The following is a 14,184-nucleotide window of genomic DNA, read 5'->3' as shown; positions in this document are numbered from 1 at the left end:
ATGATACAAAAGCAAGCAACAAACAGATAATATTTGTCACAGATAGATGGATACAGATATCAATACAAAGGACCCACAGCATACTAAAAATTTTTTAATGTAAAACCTTTTACAAACCAATAATAAACAACTGAATAGAAAAATGGGCTACAAAGCCTTGAACAAGCAAAGGATGGTATTTTTAAATTGCCAAAAATCCTTTGGAAAGCTAGATAACATCATTAGGCATTAGATAAGTGCAAATAAAGTCACATGACAGCATTACTGACCCACTAGAATGGTTAAAATGAAAAAAACTAATACTAAGTGTTGGCAAGCATGCAAACCAAACATCAGCAAACCTTTTACATAAAGAGCCATTTAGAAACTACTAAGTTCTGGTAAATAGGATGACTGAGCTGTATTATTAAATGAAAGCACAATAACTACCATTTTCTCTTGCCCCACATTTCCTGTTGATTCACATTAGATATTGCAACAGTGGGCCAACACTGACCACATAGATTAGATACATCTCAAAGAATGGTAGAATATTAAGACAGAAAGAATTCTGGGTCTAAAGACAACCTCAAGGAACATTTAGCATAATCCACTAGAGCACCTACTGGCTTGGATTTTCACATGAGAAAAACAAATTAGGTATTGATTTTTGTGTGAACCTAAGTTTTCATTTTTCTGGGATAGATGCCCACAGTTGCTAGACTACTAGTTACAGGCAATAGTTATAGATTTAGTAGTTAGTAGTTGGTAGTTACAGGTTTAGTTGTTAAACTGCCAAAGTGTTTTCAGAAGTGGCTGTCTGTTTTACATTCCCAACAGCAATGATGAGTGATGTAGTTTCTTCACATTCTCCCCATTTGGTACTATCACTGTCTTTTATTTTAACCATCTCATACATACTATTCCAGCCCTTTTATGACTGTCTGGGATGAAGTAGGCATGCAAGCAAAGTATAAGAAATGACTACAGAAACATGCCAAGCACTTCTTATGCACTAGACACAATGTTACATGCTATTTACATGCACTGATCTTTGGAAGTTGGTCCTACCAGTGTAATACATAGGTAAGAATAAATTTGCTATGACAAAAATCAAATAAAGTTTGAACAGCAGAAATTTATTTCATATTACAATCTAAGTGTAAAGAGATAACAGTGCTACCATGCAACCAAAGACCCAGGTTCTTGCTATCTTATTGCTGTTATCCTCAGCATGCAACTTTCATTTCAGAGTCAAAGATGGCAGCTCCAGCTCCTGCCATTATAATTTTTTTCCACCCAGAAGGAAGGGTAAAGAAAAAAAAGGAAGGTGTGTGTATTTCCTTTTAAAGTGTGTGTATTTCCTTTTAAAGTCACAGCCCCAAAATTCACTTAACTGAAGTTCTGCTCCCATCCAGTAGTCAGAACCTCAAGTCCTGTGACTATACTTGGAATGTGTTATCTTTAATTTTATCATAAGAACTGCTATTATAGGGGGCACCTGAGTGACTCAGTGGCTTAAGCCTCTGCCTTCAGCTCAGGTCATGATCCCAGGGTTCTGGGATTGAGCCCCACATTGGGCTCTCTGCTCAGCAGGAAGCCTGCCTCCCCCTCCCCCCACCGCCTACTTGTGATCTCTGTCAAATAAATAAATAAAAATTTTTAAAAAAAGAATTGCTATCATAGAAACTTCTTTTACTATAAAATAAGAGAATAATAGATATTGAGGAGACAATTTAACCATCACTAGCCCAATAATTAAACTCATTGCTAAGAGAAATGAAAAATCAGTTATGTTACTTAAATTTCCTAACACTAAAAGCAGGAGTCAGAATTCAAGCCATTGTCTAATGTCAGGGGGGTCCTGTATGTGCTATTATGTCCTAATAGAGAGTGCTTTATTGTATAAAAAATGAATTTGTATTTTAGGAAACTCTGACAGCTTCATGCTACATTGAAAAAATTAGGTAAGCCACAAATTGTTTTTTACCAGTAAGAGCTATGTCTCCTTAAAGCTAAGCTTGTATGTTCAGAGTCCATCTTCATGTCTGCTCTTCAGAAACCACGAAGTGGGAAAATGATCATTATTTCAGAAATATACATGAGGAAAAGTATACAAAAGTGTGGTACTAAAATCCTGACAAATACTGGTAAATAAAGTACTTATATAAATAATTTCCAAATCTTGACCTCTCCCATAACTTCTACATACAACTAAATACATGAAAATCAGACAGGCAAATTACACAAAAAAAGTGTAATTTAGCAAACTACAACAAACTGGATTTTATAATCATTCAAATCAACTAGCAAGAGATTCAAAATGAAGACAAAAACAAACCTGGTTTTAGCCCACCATATGGCTCATATTCATGTTCCAAGGCACAAACAATCATTTTCAAAATTCTATGTACTGCACTGCTATCCAAACGAAAATCAAGAGGACCTATAACAAGGCTTTTTGTAGATTTCTCCCGAACCGTTCCCATATCTTCACTTTTTCCTGAAGAAAAGTCTTGTTGACTTGCAGAACCTACAAGAAACCACATCTCATGTTAATATTTTAAGCAATCGGATACACTAAATTGTAATATTACTCTTCTCTTTTTAGCTTATAGGTTAATGCCTTAAAACCAATTCTCCATGGGTGGCTCAGTGGCTTAAGCCACTACCCTCAGCTTAGGTCATGGTCTCAGGGTCCTGAGATCAAGCCCCACATCGGGCTCTCTGCTCAGCAGGGAGCCTGCTTCCCCCTTTGTCTCTGCCTGCTTCTCTGCCGACTTGTGATCTCTCTCTCTCTGTCAAATAAATAAATAAAATCTTTTTTAAAAAAATTCTCCACTGACTGAATACAAAGAACACTGTTAATCTACATTTTTCTCTACACAAATGAGATGGTGATTATTAACAAAAAAACATTGCTTCAAATAACAATTATTCCCATAATCTATTTAATGTTACAAGAAGTGCAACAAAATTTAAATGCTCATTCTTAGAAAATTAGTCTCTAAAATCTAACTGGCTAATATCCAATAATTCTATACACAATACTATGATGTTAATTAGAAAGGCTGAGTAGAAGAAATTACATTTTACTATTTCATCTTAGAAATTTTGCTGAAAAAAATGTTCACAGGGCACTGTGACAGTTGTATAGTGATCATGGAAGACAACAATGGGTTTTACTGGCTTTAAACTTTTTCCTAAAACAAAATTACTATGACCAACTTTTTCTAAACCAAAATTACTATGACTACATGATACAAACCCCAAATTCTTCAATCCCTTATCTACCCATATACTGAAGTGGAAACCAACGGCTATCTTCTAAAAAAAATACTGGCTCTACCTACAGGTGCTTCTCCTTAACTAATATGTATACTCCATACATTAGAGATTTGTTCTTAATACATAACTCCACATTATAAATGACAACATATGGTGATTTCTAGTTTTTTTTTTTTTTAGCTTTACTGAGATACAACTGACATAGTAATATTGTGTCACCAGGTACCCCATTCCCCTACCCCCTTCCCCTCCATCAACCCTCAGTTTGTTTCCTATAATTAAGAGTCTCTCATGGTTTGTCTCCCTCTCTGATTTCATCTTGTTTTCCCCTTTATTTCCCTATGATTCCCTGTTTTGTTTTTTAAATTCCACATGAGTGAAATTCTATAATTGTCTTTCTCTGACTTATTTCAGTTAGCACAATACCCTCTAGTTCCATCCATGTCATTGCACATAGCAAGATTTCATATTTTTTGATGGCTGAGTAGTATTCCATTGTATATATATACACATCTTATTGTGGACATCATACTATAAACACTGGGGTTCAGCTGGCCCTTCAGATTACTACTTTGGTATATTTGGGGTAAATCCCTAATAGTGTAACTGTTGTGCCATAGGGTAGCCCTATTTAGAACTTTTTGAGGAGCCTCCATAGTGTTTCCTAGAGTGCCTGTATGCCTACATGCCTACCAATAATATAAGAGGGTTCCACTTCTACACATCCTCACCAACATCTGTTGTTTCTTGCCTTGTTAATTTTGGCCATTCTCACCAGTTTGAGGGGGTATCTCACTGTGGTTTTGATTTGTATTTCCCTGATGCCAAGTGATGTGAAGCATTTTTTCATGTGTTTGTTGGCCATTTGTAGGCCTTCTTTGGAGAAATGCCTGATCACATCTTCTGCCCATTTCCTGACTGGATTTTTTATTCTTTGGGTGTTGAGTTTGAGAAATTCTTTATACATTTTGGATACTAGCCGTTTACCTGGTAAGACATTTGTAAGTATCTTCTCCCATTCTGTAGGTTGTCTTTTGTTTTTTTCTAGTTTCTTTTGCTGTACAATAGCTTTTTATCTTTGTCAAGTCCCAATAGTTCATTTTTGCCCTGCTTCCCTTGCCTTTAGAGACATGTCTAGCCAGAAGTTGATGTAGATGAGGTCACAGAGGCTGCTGCCTGTGTTCTCTTCTAGGATTTGATGGATTTTGATCTCACTTTTAGGCCTTTCATCCACTTTGAGTCCATTCTTATATATAGCAAAAGAAAAGTCCAATTTCATTTTTCTGCATGTGGCTGTCCAATTTCCCAACACCATTTGTTAAAGAGAAAGGTCCTTTTTCCATTAGATATTCTTTCCTGCTCTGTCGAAGATGAGTTGACCACTGAGCTGAAGATCCATTTTAGGGTTCTCTATTCTGTTCAATTGATCTATGTGGCTGTTTTTGTGCCAGTAACATAATGTCTTAATGATTCCAACTTTGTAATAGAGCTCGTAATAGAGCTCGTAATACAATAGAATTGTAATAGAATTGTGATGCCATCAAGGTTTGGTTTTCTTTTTCAACATTCCTTTGGCCATTCAGGGACTTTTCTGACTCCATACAAATTTTAGTACATTACAGCCCTGTGAAAAAAGTTGACAGAACTTTGATAAGGACTGCATTGAAATAGATAGATTCCTCTAGGCAGCAAAGACATTTTAACAATATGTTTTTCCAATCCAGGGGCATGGAACATTTTTCCATTTTTTTGCGTCTTCCTCAAATTTCTTTGATGAGTGTTCTTTTAGTTTTCTGAGTACAGATCCTTTGCCTCTTTGGTTAGGTTTATTCCTAAGTATCTCATGGGTTTGGGGATTTGTAATTGTAAATGGAATTGACTCCTTAATTTCTCTTTCTTCTGTCTCATTGTTAGTATATAAAATTGCAGCTGATTTCTATGCATTGATTTTATATCCTGCCACTTCCCTGAATTCCTGTACAAGTTCTAGCATTTTGGGGCAGGAGTTCTTTGGTTTTCCACATAGAATACCATGTCCTCTGTGAACAGTGAGAGTCTGACTTCTCTGCCCACTCAGATGCCTTTTATTTCTTTTTGTTATCTGACTGCTGAAGCTAGGACTTCTAGTACTATGTTTAACAACACTGGTGAGAATGGACATTCCTGTGTGTTCCTGCCCTTAGAGGAAAAACTCTCAGCTTTTCTCCATTGAGAACAAGATTCTCTGTGGGCTTTCGATACATGGCTTTTATGATCCTGGGGTATGTTCCCTCTATACCTACACTGTGAAGAGTTTTAATCAAGAAAGTATGCTGTACTTTGTCAATGCTTTATCTGCACCTATTGAGAGGACCATACTGTTCTTGTCCTTTCTTTTATTAATGTAGTGTATCATGTTGATTGATTTGTGGATGTTGAACCACCCTTGTAGCATGGGAACAAATTCCACTTGGTTGTGGTGAATAACCCTTTTAATGTACTGTTGGATCCTACTGGCTAGTATTTTGGTGAGAATTCTGCATCCTCGTTCATCAGGAATATTGGTCTGTAATTCTTTCTGGTGGAGTCTTTGTCTGGTTTTGGGGATCAAGTAATCCTGGCCTCATAGAGTTTGGAAGTTTTTCTTCTATTTCTATTTTTTGAAAGAAGAACAGGTATTACTTACCTTTTTGGTAGAATTCCCCTGGGAAGCCATCCAGTCCTAGGCTCTTGTTTGTTGTGGAATTTTTGATTTCTGCTTCAATTTCCTTGCAGGTTATGAGTCCATTAATGTTTTCTATTTCTTTCCATTTCAGTTTTGATAGTTCATACATCTCTAGGAATGAATCCATTTCTTCCAGACTGCCTAATTTGTTGGAATATGGTTGTTCAAAATATGTTCTTAAATTCTTTGTATTTGTTTGTTATTGGTACTAGTCTCTCCTCTTTCACTCATTATTTTATTTATTTGGGTCCTTTCTCCTTTCTTTTTGATAAGTCTGTCTAGGGGGTTAGCAATCTTATTAATTCCTTCAAGGAAACATCTCCTAATTTCATTGATCTGGTCTGTTCTTTTGGTTTCTATTTCACTGATTTCTGCTCTAATCTTTCTTAATTCTCGTCTCTTGCTGGCTTTAGATTTTATCTGCCATTCTTTCTCCAGCTCCTTTAGGTGTAGGGTTGGGTTTTTTATTTGAGACCTTTCTTGTTTCTTGAGAAAGGCTTGTATTGCTACATACTTCCCTCTTAGGACCACCTTTGTTGCATCCCAAAGGTTCAGAGCAGTTTTGTTTTCATTTTCATTTGTTCCATGAATTTTTTTAATTCTTCCTTAATTTCCTGGTTGACCCATTTATTCTTTAGTAGGATGTTCTTTCACCTCCATGTATCTGAGTTATTTCCAAATGTCCTCTTGTCATTGAGTTCAAGTTTCAAGCACTGTGGTCTGAAAATATGCAGAGGATGATCTTTTGGTACCAGCTGAGACCTGATCTGTGACCCAAGATGTGATCTATTCTGGAGATCTTTTGGTACCAATTGAGACCTGATCTGTGACCCAGGATATGGTCTATTTTGGAAAATGTTCCATGTGCACTTGAGAAGAATGTGTATTCTGTTGCTTTAGGTTGAAATGTCCTGAACTTATCTGTGAATCCATCTGCTCCAGTGTGTCATTCAAAGCCCTTGTTTCCTTTTTGATCTTCTGCTTAGATGATCTGTCGATTGCAGTGAGGAGGGTGTTAAAGTCCTTTACTATTATTATATTATTATCAATGTGTTTCTTTAATTTTGTTATTGGTTTATGTCATTGGCTGCTCTCATGTTAAGGACATAAATGTTTACAATTCTTAGATCTTGTTGGATAGACCCTTTAATTATGATACAGTGTCCCTCATCTTTTATGTCTTTTGTTCAAAATCTAATTTGTCTGATATAAGGATTGCCATCCCAGCTTTATTTTGATGTCCATTAGCATGATAAATGGTTTTCCACACCCTCACTTTCAATCTGGAGGTGACTTTGGGTCTAAAATGAGTCTTTTGAAGATAGCGTATGATGGGCCTTGTTTTTTTATCCAATCCGACACCCTGTGTCTTTTGATTGCAGCATTTAGTACATTCACATTCAGAGCAACTACTGATAGGAAGTTAGTTCAACTGTATTACCTATAAAGTCACTGTTTTTGTATATTGTCTCTGTTCCTTTCTGGTCTATGTTACTTTTGGGCTATCTGATCACTTAAAGGATCCCCTTTAATATTTCCTTCAGGGTTGGTTTAGTTATCATAAATTATTTTAGTTTGTTTGTCCTGGAAGCTTTTTATCTCTCCTTCTATTTTGATGACATCCTCGCTGGATAAAGTGTTCTTGGCTGCATATTTTTCTCATTTAGCATCCTGAATATATCATATCAGTCCTTTCTGGCCTGCCAAGTCTCTGAGGATAGGTCTGCTGCCATTCTAATGTTTCTACCCTTGTAGGTTACGGACTTCTTGTCCCAAGCTGCTTTCAGGATTTTGTCTCTGAGATCTGCAAGTTTCACTATTATATATTGAGGTGTTGTTCTATTTTTATTGATTTTGAGGAGGGTTCTCTGTGCCTCCTGGATTTGAGTGCCTGTTTCCTTCCCCCAGTTAGGGAGTTCTCCACTATAATTTGCTCTAATATACCTTCTACCCTGCTCTCTCTTTCCTCATCTTCTGGATCCCAATTACTCTACTGTTTCACTTTCTGGTATCACTTGTCTCTTGAATTCTCCCTTCATGATCCAGTAGTTGTTTCTTTCTCTTTCTTCAACTTTTTTTTTTTTTTAAGATTTTATACATTTAATTGTCAGAGAGAACAATAGAGCACACAAGTAGGGTAAGCAGCAAGCAGAGGGAGAAGCAGGATCCATGCTGAGCAAGGACCCTGATAGAGAACTTGATCCAAGAACCCTGGGATTATGACCTGGGTTGAAGGTAGATGTTTAACTGACTGAGCCAACCAGGTGTTTCTCTCAGCTTCTTCATTCTCCATCACTTAGTCTTCTATATCACTAATTCTCTCTTCTGCCTCAGAATTGGAGTTCAAGCCTCCAATTTTTACTGCATCTCATTAAGAGCCTTTCTGATGTCAACTTGATTAGATTTTATTTCTTTATTTCTACCAAAAGGGATTCTCTAGTGTCTTCTATGCTTTTTTCAAGCCCAGCTAGTTATCTTTATCATTGTTATTCTGAACTCTAGTTCCAACATCTTGCTTATATCTATACTGATTAGGTCCCTGGTAGTCAGTGCTCCCTCTTGTCCTCTTTTGGGAGGTGGTTTTTCCATCTTGTCATTCTTGCAGAAAGTATTTGCTTTTCTATTTGTAGAGGTGCAGCTATTCTTTTCTTAGATCTCCAATTATGTTTGCAGGGGTTCAGAATGATTTCAAAGCTATCTAAGCTGAACTCCTAGGACCAGACAAAACTACAGTCTCCTACTCCTCCATCACCTTGGACTCCTGGACTCCTCAGCTTGGTAATTTCTAATTCTTAAGCCACTTTATTTATTCAAACAGAAATAGGCAAGTAAGGCTTCCCAGCACTTAATACCTTTAGAATCTATGAAGGCCCATTTAAACACAAAAGTTCTGTATCCACACTTTTTTAAAGAATTTATTTATTTATTTGAGACACAGAGAGAGCATAAGCAGGGAGGAAAATCAGAAGGAGAGGGAGCAACAGACTCCCTGCTGAGCAGGGAGCCTGATGCAGGGCTCGATCCCAGGACCCTGAGATCATGACCTAACCCAAAGGCAGATGCTTAACCAACTGAGCCACCTAGGTGCCCCTGTGTCCACACTTGCTAATAACTTTTTTAAAAGTTGTTTTTCAAAATTACTTTTCTATAATTTCAAACAAAGGATTGCAGTTTAATCTTTAGTCTCAGGACCACAGACAAAAAATAATTTAAATTTATTACACACAGGTATTTCCATTATAATTCTGTTATTCCATATATAAACATATAGAGATTTCCAATTTGTATGTTATACTCTAATAGTTGTTGGAAAAAAAGTTAAGGGCTAAAATATTTGTAACACTGTATCCTATTCTTGGAAATGAAAAATATGAAAAATTTAAAAGTTAACCAATTACCAGTTTCTCACACTGAACATACATAAGCAAATATAAACTATGCTTCTATCTTTTTGAAAGTGTAGTAGCAACATATGCACATAATAAATTTTTAGTGCTTTTTTCCTTCCCCTGAAGGACAACTACTTGATATTCCACCTCCTCACAAGATCTGGAATCCATAACACATGCAGAAGACTTCACACTGAACCAGAAGAAACCTACCATCCTGTATTTGGTAACTACGACACTATAACAATTTGTGAAGTTCTTAGTTGCCCTTTCCTATATATAATTGGTTACTGAATATCTCTACCTCAATGTCCATAGGTACCTCCAAACACATCTTTTCCTCCAAAAATCCTACTTGTATCTATCTTCCTTAGTGGTTATCACTATCCTCCAAGTAACTCAAGACCAAAATATGGTACACAATTTAAACATTATTTTTAAATAAAGCAATGCAAAGTCAGTGAGTGAGTGTTTGATGCACAGAATTAAACTAATCTGAAAGCATGGGGAGACAGACGCCAGTAAAAAGCTATTAAAATGTAGAGAGAACAACAGATCAGAAGAGAGTAGTAACAGTGGAGTTTATGAGAAGTCACTGACCATCTATAGATGAAATGTGACAAAAATGTGTTGATGGACCAGAAGCTAGGAGAGAAGTGTGTCACAATGATTCCTAGGCTTCTAGCTTGAGCAACCAGAATACAGAAGAACAATTTTCCAAGACAAGAATATTGAAACTAAGGGAAAAGCAGAAGGCAGGGGGCAGTCATAAGGATTTTAATATTTCTATTTGAACACATTCAGTTTTGAAATATCTGTGAGATACATAAAGAAGTAAAAATACCATATATGTAATGGATATTTAATTCTAAATGAAGGAAATCTGGACTAAAATTATAAATATGTGCATCAACAACATATTAAAGGTACAAATCAATGGAAAAGAATGAGAGAACCTCAGCAAAGAGTTTAGGGAAAGAAGTAAACCCAAGGTTTGATCAATGAGATACCAACATTTAGAAATCTATTACAAAAGGAGGAAACAGAAAGTTACTGCTCTTTCCTTCTGTTTTCATCTAACAAAACAATGATTTCTCATGATCAACTCCTTTGTGAAGTCTTTAACCCAATCCATAAAAGTAGTCACTTTCTGACCTAGACCTCTCTTAACTCTCCACTTTAATTATTGTTCTTAATGTGCTATATTATAATCATTTACTTAAGTGTATAAACACTACCTATTATTCTCCTAAAAAATGCTTTGGTCTTCTTAGCATTCACTATATCAAACTCATCATCTAACACATAAAAATCATTAATATATGAAAACAAAAAAGGATAAACCTATTTTCATAAGGTTCCAATATGAAAAAAGATGAGAAGAAGCACAACAGAGAATACTGATGAACATGTAAAGAATCAATAAAATTTTTAAAAACATATGATTGCTTATAAAACATATAAAACAATATTCATAATCTTCAAAAGAATTTATTTCCACTATTCTGCTTGAAACAACAGTTTTTTAAATAAAAAGATCTACATAAACTTTGAAATGTATTTAATACAGAAAAGGAAATGTTTATGCTTTTTGACAACTTAATGAAACATGAAATCCGATGTATCAAAATTTTAATATTTGGCACACAACAGAACGAAATCTGGTTGGTTATATAAAATGTCTTCTCAATCAACTACACAAAGAAAGGACTAAAAATCTAAGTGTCTAAGAAAATTATAACATGCTATTATAATTACACCATTCTCCAAAGTAACAGAAGGTAAAGCTGATGTAACAGATTACAGCTCGTCGAGGACCAACTGAGCCTGAACAGTCTTTTGTTTCTGTTGTTCAAGGAAAAGCAAACATAAAGGAAAGAAACTAGTACCTTTGCCACTGATGTTCTCCATTGTATACAGGTAATCCATGTAAAAAGCCCCAAACCTTTGCATTCCAGCTATCTCAGTGTATATCTCCTGCGGGCACAAAGGAAAACAAACAGAACACACATTGTATCAAAGAGACTGAGTTTAAAACCTGATAAGTCAAGAATCAAACATACATCTTTATATAGAACTCAAATATCAACTCAAAGGATTACCAAAATAAAAGAACAGATGCTATCCAAAGAATTCATTTCTAAGAAAGTTAATGTTAACTCTACTAAAGACAACACAAGAAAGCATCCATAATTCTACTAGACATTTTGACCACTTTATCAGTAATGTCTGGTTAATGAATACCTATAATGGAATAGGATAGTACAACCATGACCATCACAAAACTGTCTAATACTCTCTAATACATTTAAACCTTACATATTCCAGTATGCTTATATGAAACTCAAATACTAAAGATATACCTAAAATATTTAAAATATATGGAAATATGCAAATTAAAATTAAATTCTTTACAAAAGTAAATGTAGTAAAAAGCATTAAAATATGTATTATTTATTCTTTTATACTAATCTTCAGGTAACCTTTTCTGAATTTCTAAATTTAGTCCCTAAAAGTACATTAATTTTACATGTAAAATTCAAATAACAGTAAGACACATACATAATAAAATGTGAAATTCATCTCTTCCCATTAATGCCAAATCCCAAAGTAACTGCAATTAAAAGATCATTCTACAAGTTTCCCCCATGACTATTTTGACAGTTGGGAACGGATAAACAAACTGACTACACAGTATCCAGAAGTAGAGAGCTCTGTGTACAAATCAAACTTCTCTAGATGTAGAAGCAGGACAAAAATATTCTAAATGCTTCAATAAACAACTAGCATTCAAATGTGTTATTTGAGAAGAAAAATAGCAATTACAAGTATTCACACAAAATGTCCACCTAAACACAGCCTAGAAATTGGCTCAAATATATATTCTCTGACCTTATGATGAGCTGCATCCAAGATAAATTCAGCACGAGTACCATTATTTTCTGGGCTTCGGTAATCAAACAATGAATTTGTAAGATATGTCAACCCTTTCATACTCAAATTTTCACCACAAATAAAGAAACAGGCTTCCTGAAAATAAATGCAAAATTTTTGAACAGGAGGAAAAATCATTTAACTGTTAAAGAAAATAAAACCTTGGTTTTATAAAACCCATTCAGTAGTCAATAGAAATCACTACAACTTTAAATCCTGTAAAAAGCCAAGGAATGCTGTCTCCATTTTCACTGCCTATCTTGGCAAAGAACATTTTAACAAACTAAAAAGGAACTCCAAGCAGCTGCCATAAACAAGAAAGAAGAAACATTTATGAATTGGAAAGTATTTGGAACTACTGTCCAGGTGTTAAGTGCTACCAACTTTCTGAATTCCCCTGAGCTCTGTAATTTCTTACAGGGGAAAACAGTAAAGTTCCTCTCTTAAGCCAAAGATATATGCAGTCTAACAGATTTTTTGGTATGGTTAAACACTTCAATAAGCACTTCATTATCCTTGTATTCTATCCAAAAAAGGGGGAAAGGGGGTGAATTTGACTTACAGTTTCACTTCTATTCATATTCTCTTCAAAATCTTTAACACCCATAATTCCTTTAAGGCACAAGGCTCTGCAACCTACAAAACCAATCTGGCAATCAAAGAAAGGCTCTCCCATCATAAGGGCCTGTAAGAGGGAAAGAAACATTAGAACTTAAGAATCTGAATTTCATAAAAATGTTACAGGCTCAAAAAAGTTACAGGCTTTCCTTGTAGAATTACTGAATTAGTAGAAACTTCTTTAGGATTATAGACATTCCAAATTTATTCTCCTCAGATCATAAACTCTACTAAATTAAGAAACATCTTACTTATCTCTGTACCCTCAATGACTGGAACCTTATGAACATTAATCCACACATACATATGAGCTCACACAAGTTAAATGTAAAAATGAAAGAATTCATGTTGCATGTTATAGTAGAATCTGTTAAAGTAATAATTATTTCAACCCAATACTACTGATGCCTAAAATAGAAAAAAATGTGAATATATTTTAAAACACACAACTATGATAAAAGCCTGCATTTATTAAATATTAACATAAGGACCATTCAAAAAAGTTTTAAATATATATGTTCAATATTGAAAGATTACCTCAACTGTAGTTCCTTCTTGTTCCCAACACAATACTTCTCTGGATTTTACTTTCTGAGGGCTATAATAACTACTCTCAGCTTGCATTTCAGTGAGCTAAAAAAAAATAAAGGAATATTAAATAAGTGAAATTAGTATTAGATAGCAATAAACTGTCATTACTGTGATGAATTGATGGAAACAGGGCCAATTTTAAGATTCAGGAAATTTAATTATTAAGCAGGAAAACAGGTGCAACAAAAACAGCTGTAACAGATTATCCATGGTATAAAGGTTGAATATTCTAGTATAAGTTCAAATAGAGAATTTAAATACCATCATATTTTTATTTAACATCTTTATATCACATCAATATTGCTTAAAAAGGTAAAAGCTATGTAGCTATAACAGTCTCATATATTCATATATTCTGCCAAAACTCATATAGTCCTGCCAAAAATTTACATATGTTTTAACCTCTATTCATTTTATATACCATACAAATTCAACCAGTTAGTTCAATCATTTCCAAAATTTCTCCCAAAGTTTTCATCAGAAAGAAAACTAAAACAAAACAAAACAAAACACAACACAACACCCACGAATAAATTTAACAAAACTTCATCTAGCTCTATGAGGGAAGTAGGTTCATGGTTTTTACTCTCAAAGTATGTGTCTCACTGTGAAGTGTGTAAACCTGGCGATTCACAGACCTGTACCCCTGGGGATAAAAATACATTTTATATTTATTAAAAA

The 14,184-nt window shown here is 34.8% G+C and overlaps 1 protein-coding gene across 9 annotated transcripts in view; it reads right to left on the bottom strand.

The window, feature by feature from the left end:
• VPS13B (vacuolar protein sorting 13 homolog B) overlaps positions 1–14,184 on the bottom strand; it is a 762,523-nt gene that overhangs the window by 657,851 nt on the left and 90,488 nt on the right. For all 9 annotated transcript variants that reach the window (XR_006606124.1, XM_045077980.1, XM_045077982.1 and 6 more), the window contains exons 9-13: positions 13,450–13,545; positions 12,857–12,979; positions 12,253–12,390; positions 11,250–11,337; positions 2,321–2,512 (exon numbers count right to left, since the gene is read on the bottom strand). Coding sequence is in view for 8 of the 9 variants with exons in the window: in XM_045077980.1 (XP_044933915.1) it covers positions 2,321–2,512; positions 11,250–11,337; positions 12,253–12,390; positions 12,857–12,979; positions 13,450–13,545 (637 nt within the window). In the remaining variant the exon portion in view is untranslated. The remainder of the gene's footprint in view (positions 1–2,320; positions 2,513–11,249; positions 11,338–12,252; positions 12,391–12,856; positions 12,980–13,449; positions 13,546–14,184) is intronic.

The sequence above is a fragment of the Mustela putorius genome, unplaced genomic scaffold (assembly GCF_011764305.1).
Source record: "Mustela putorius furo isolate JIRA1106 unplaced genomic scaffold, ASM1176430v1.1 tig00000228_pilon_pilon_pilon, whole genome shotgun sequence".
NCBI classification, from domain to species: Eukaryota; Metazoa; Chordata; class Mammalia; order Carnivora; family Mustelidae; genus Mustela; species Mustela putorius.
Note: the sequence above shows the minus strand (reverse complement) of the source record. Positions and strands in the feature narration are given on the sequence as shown.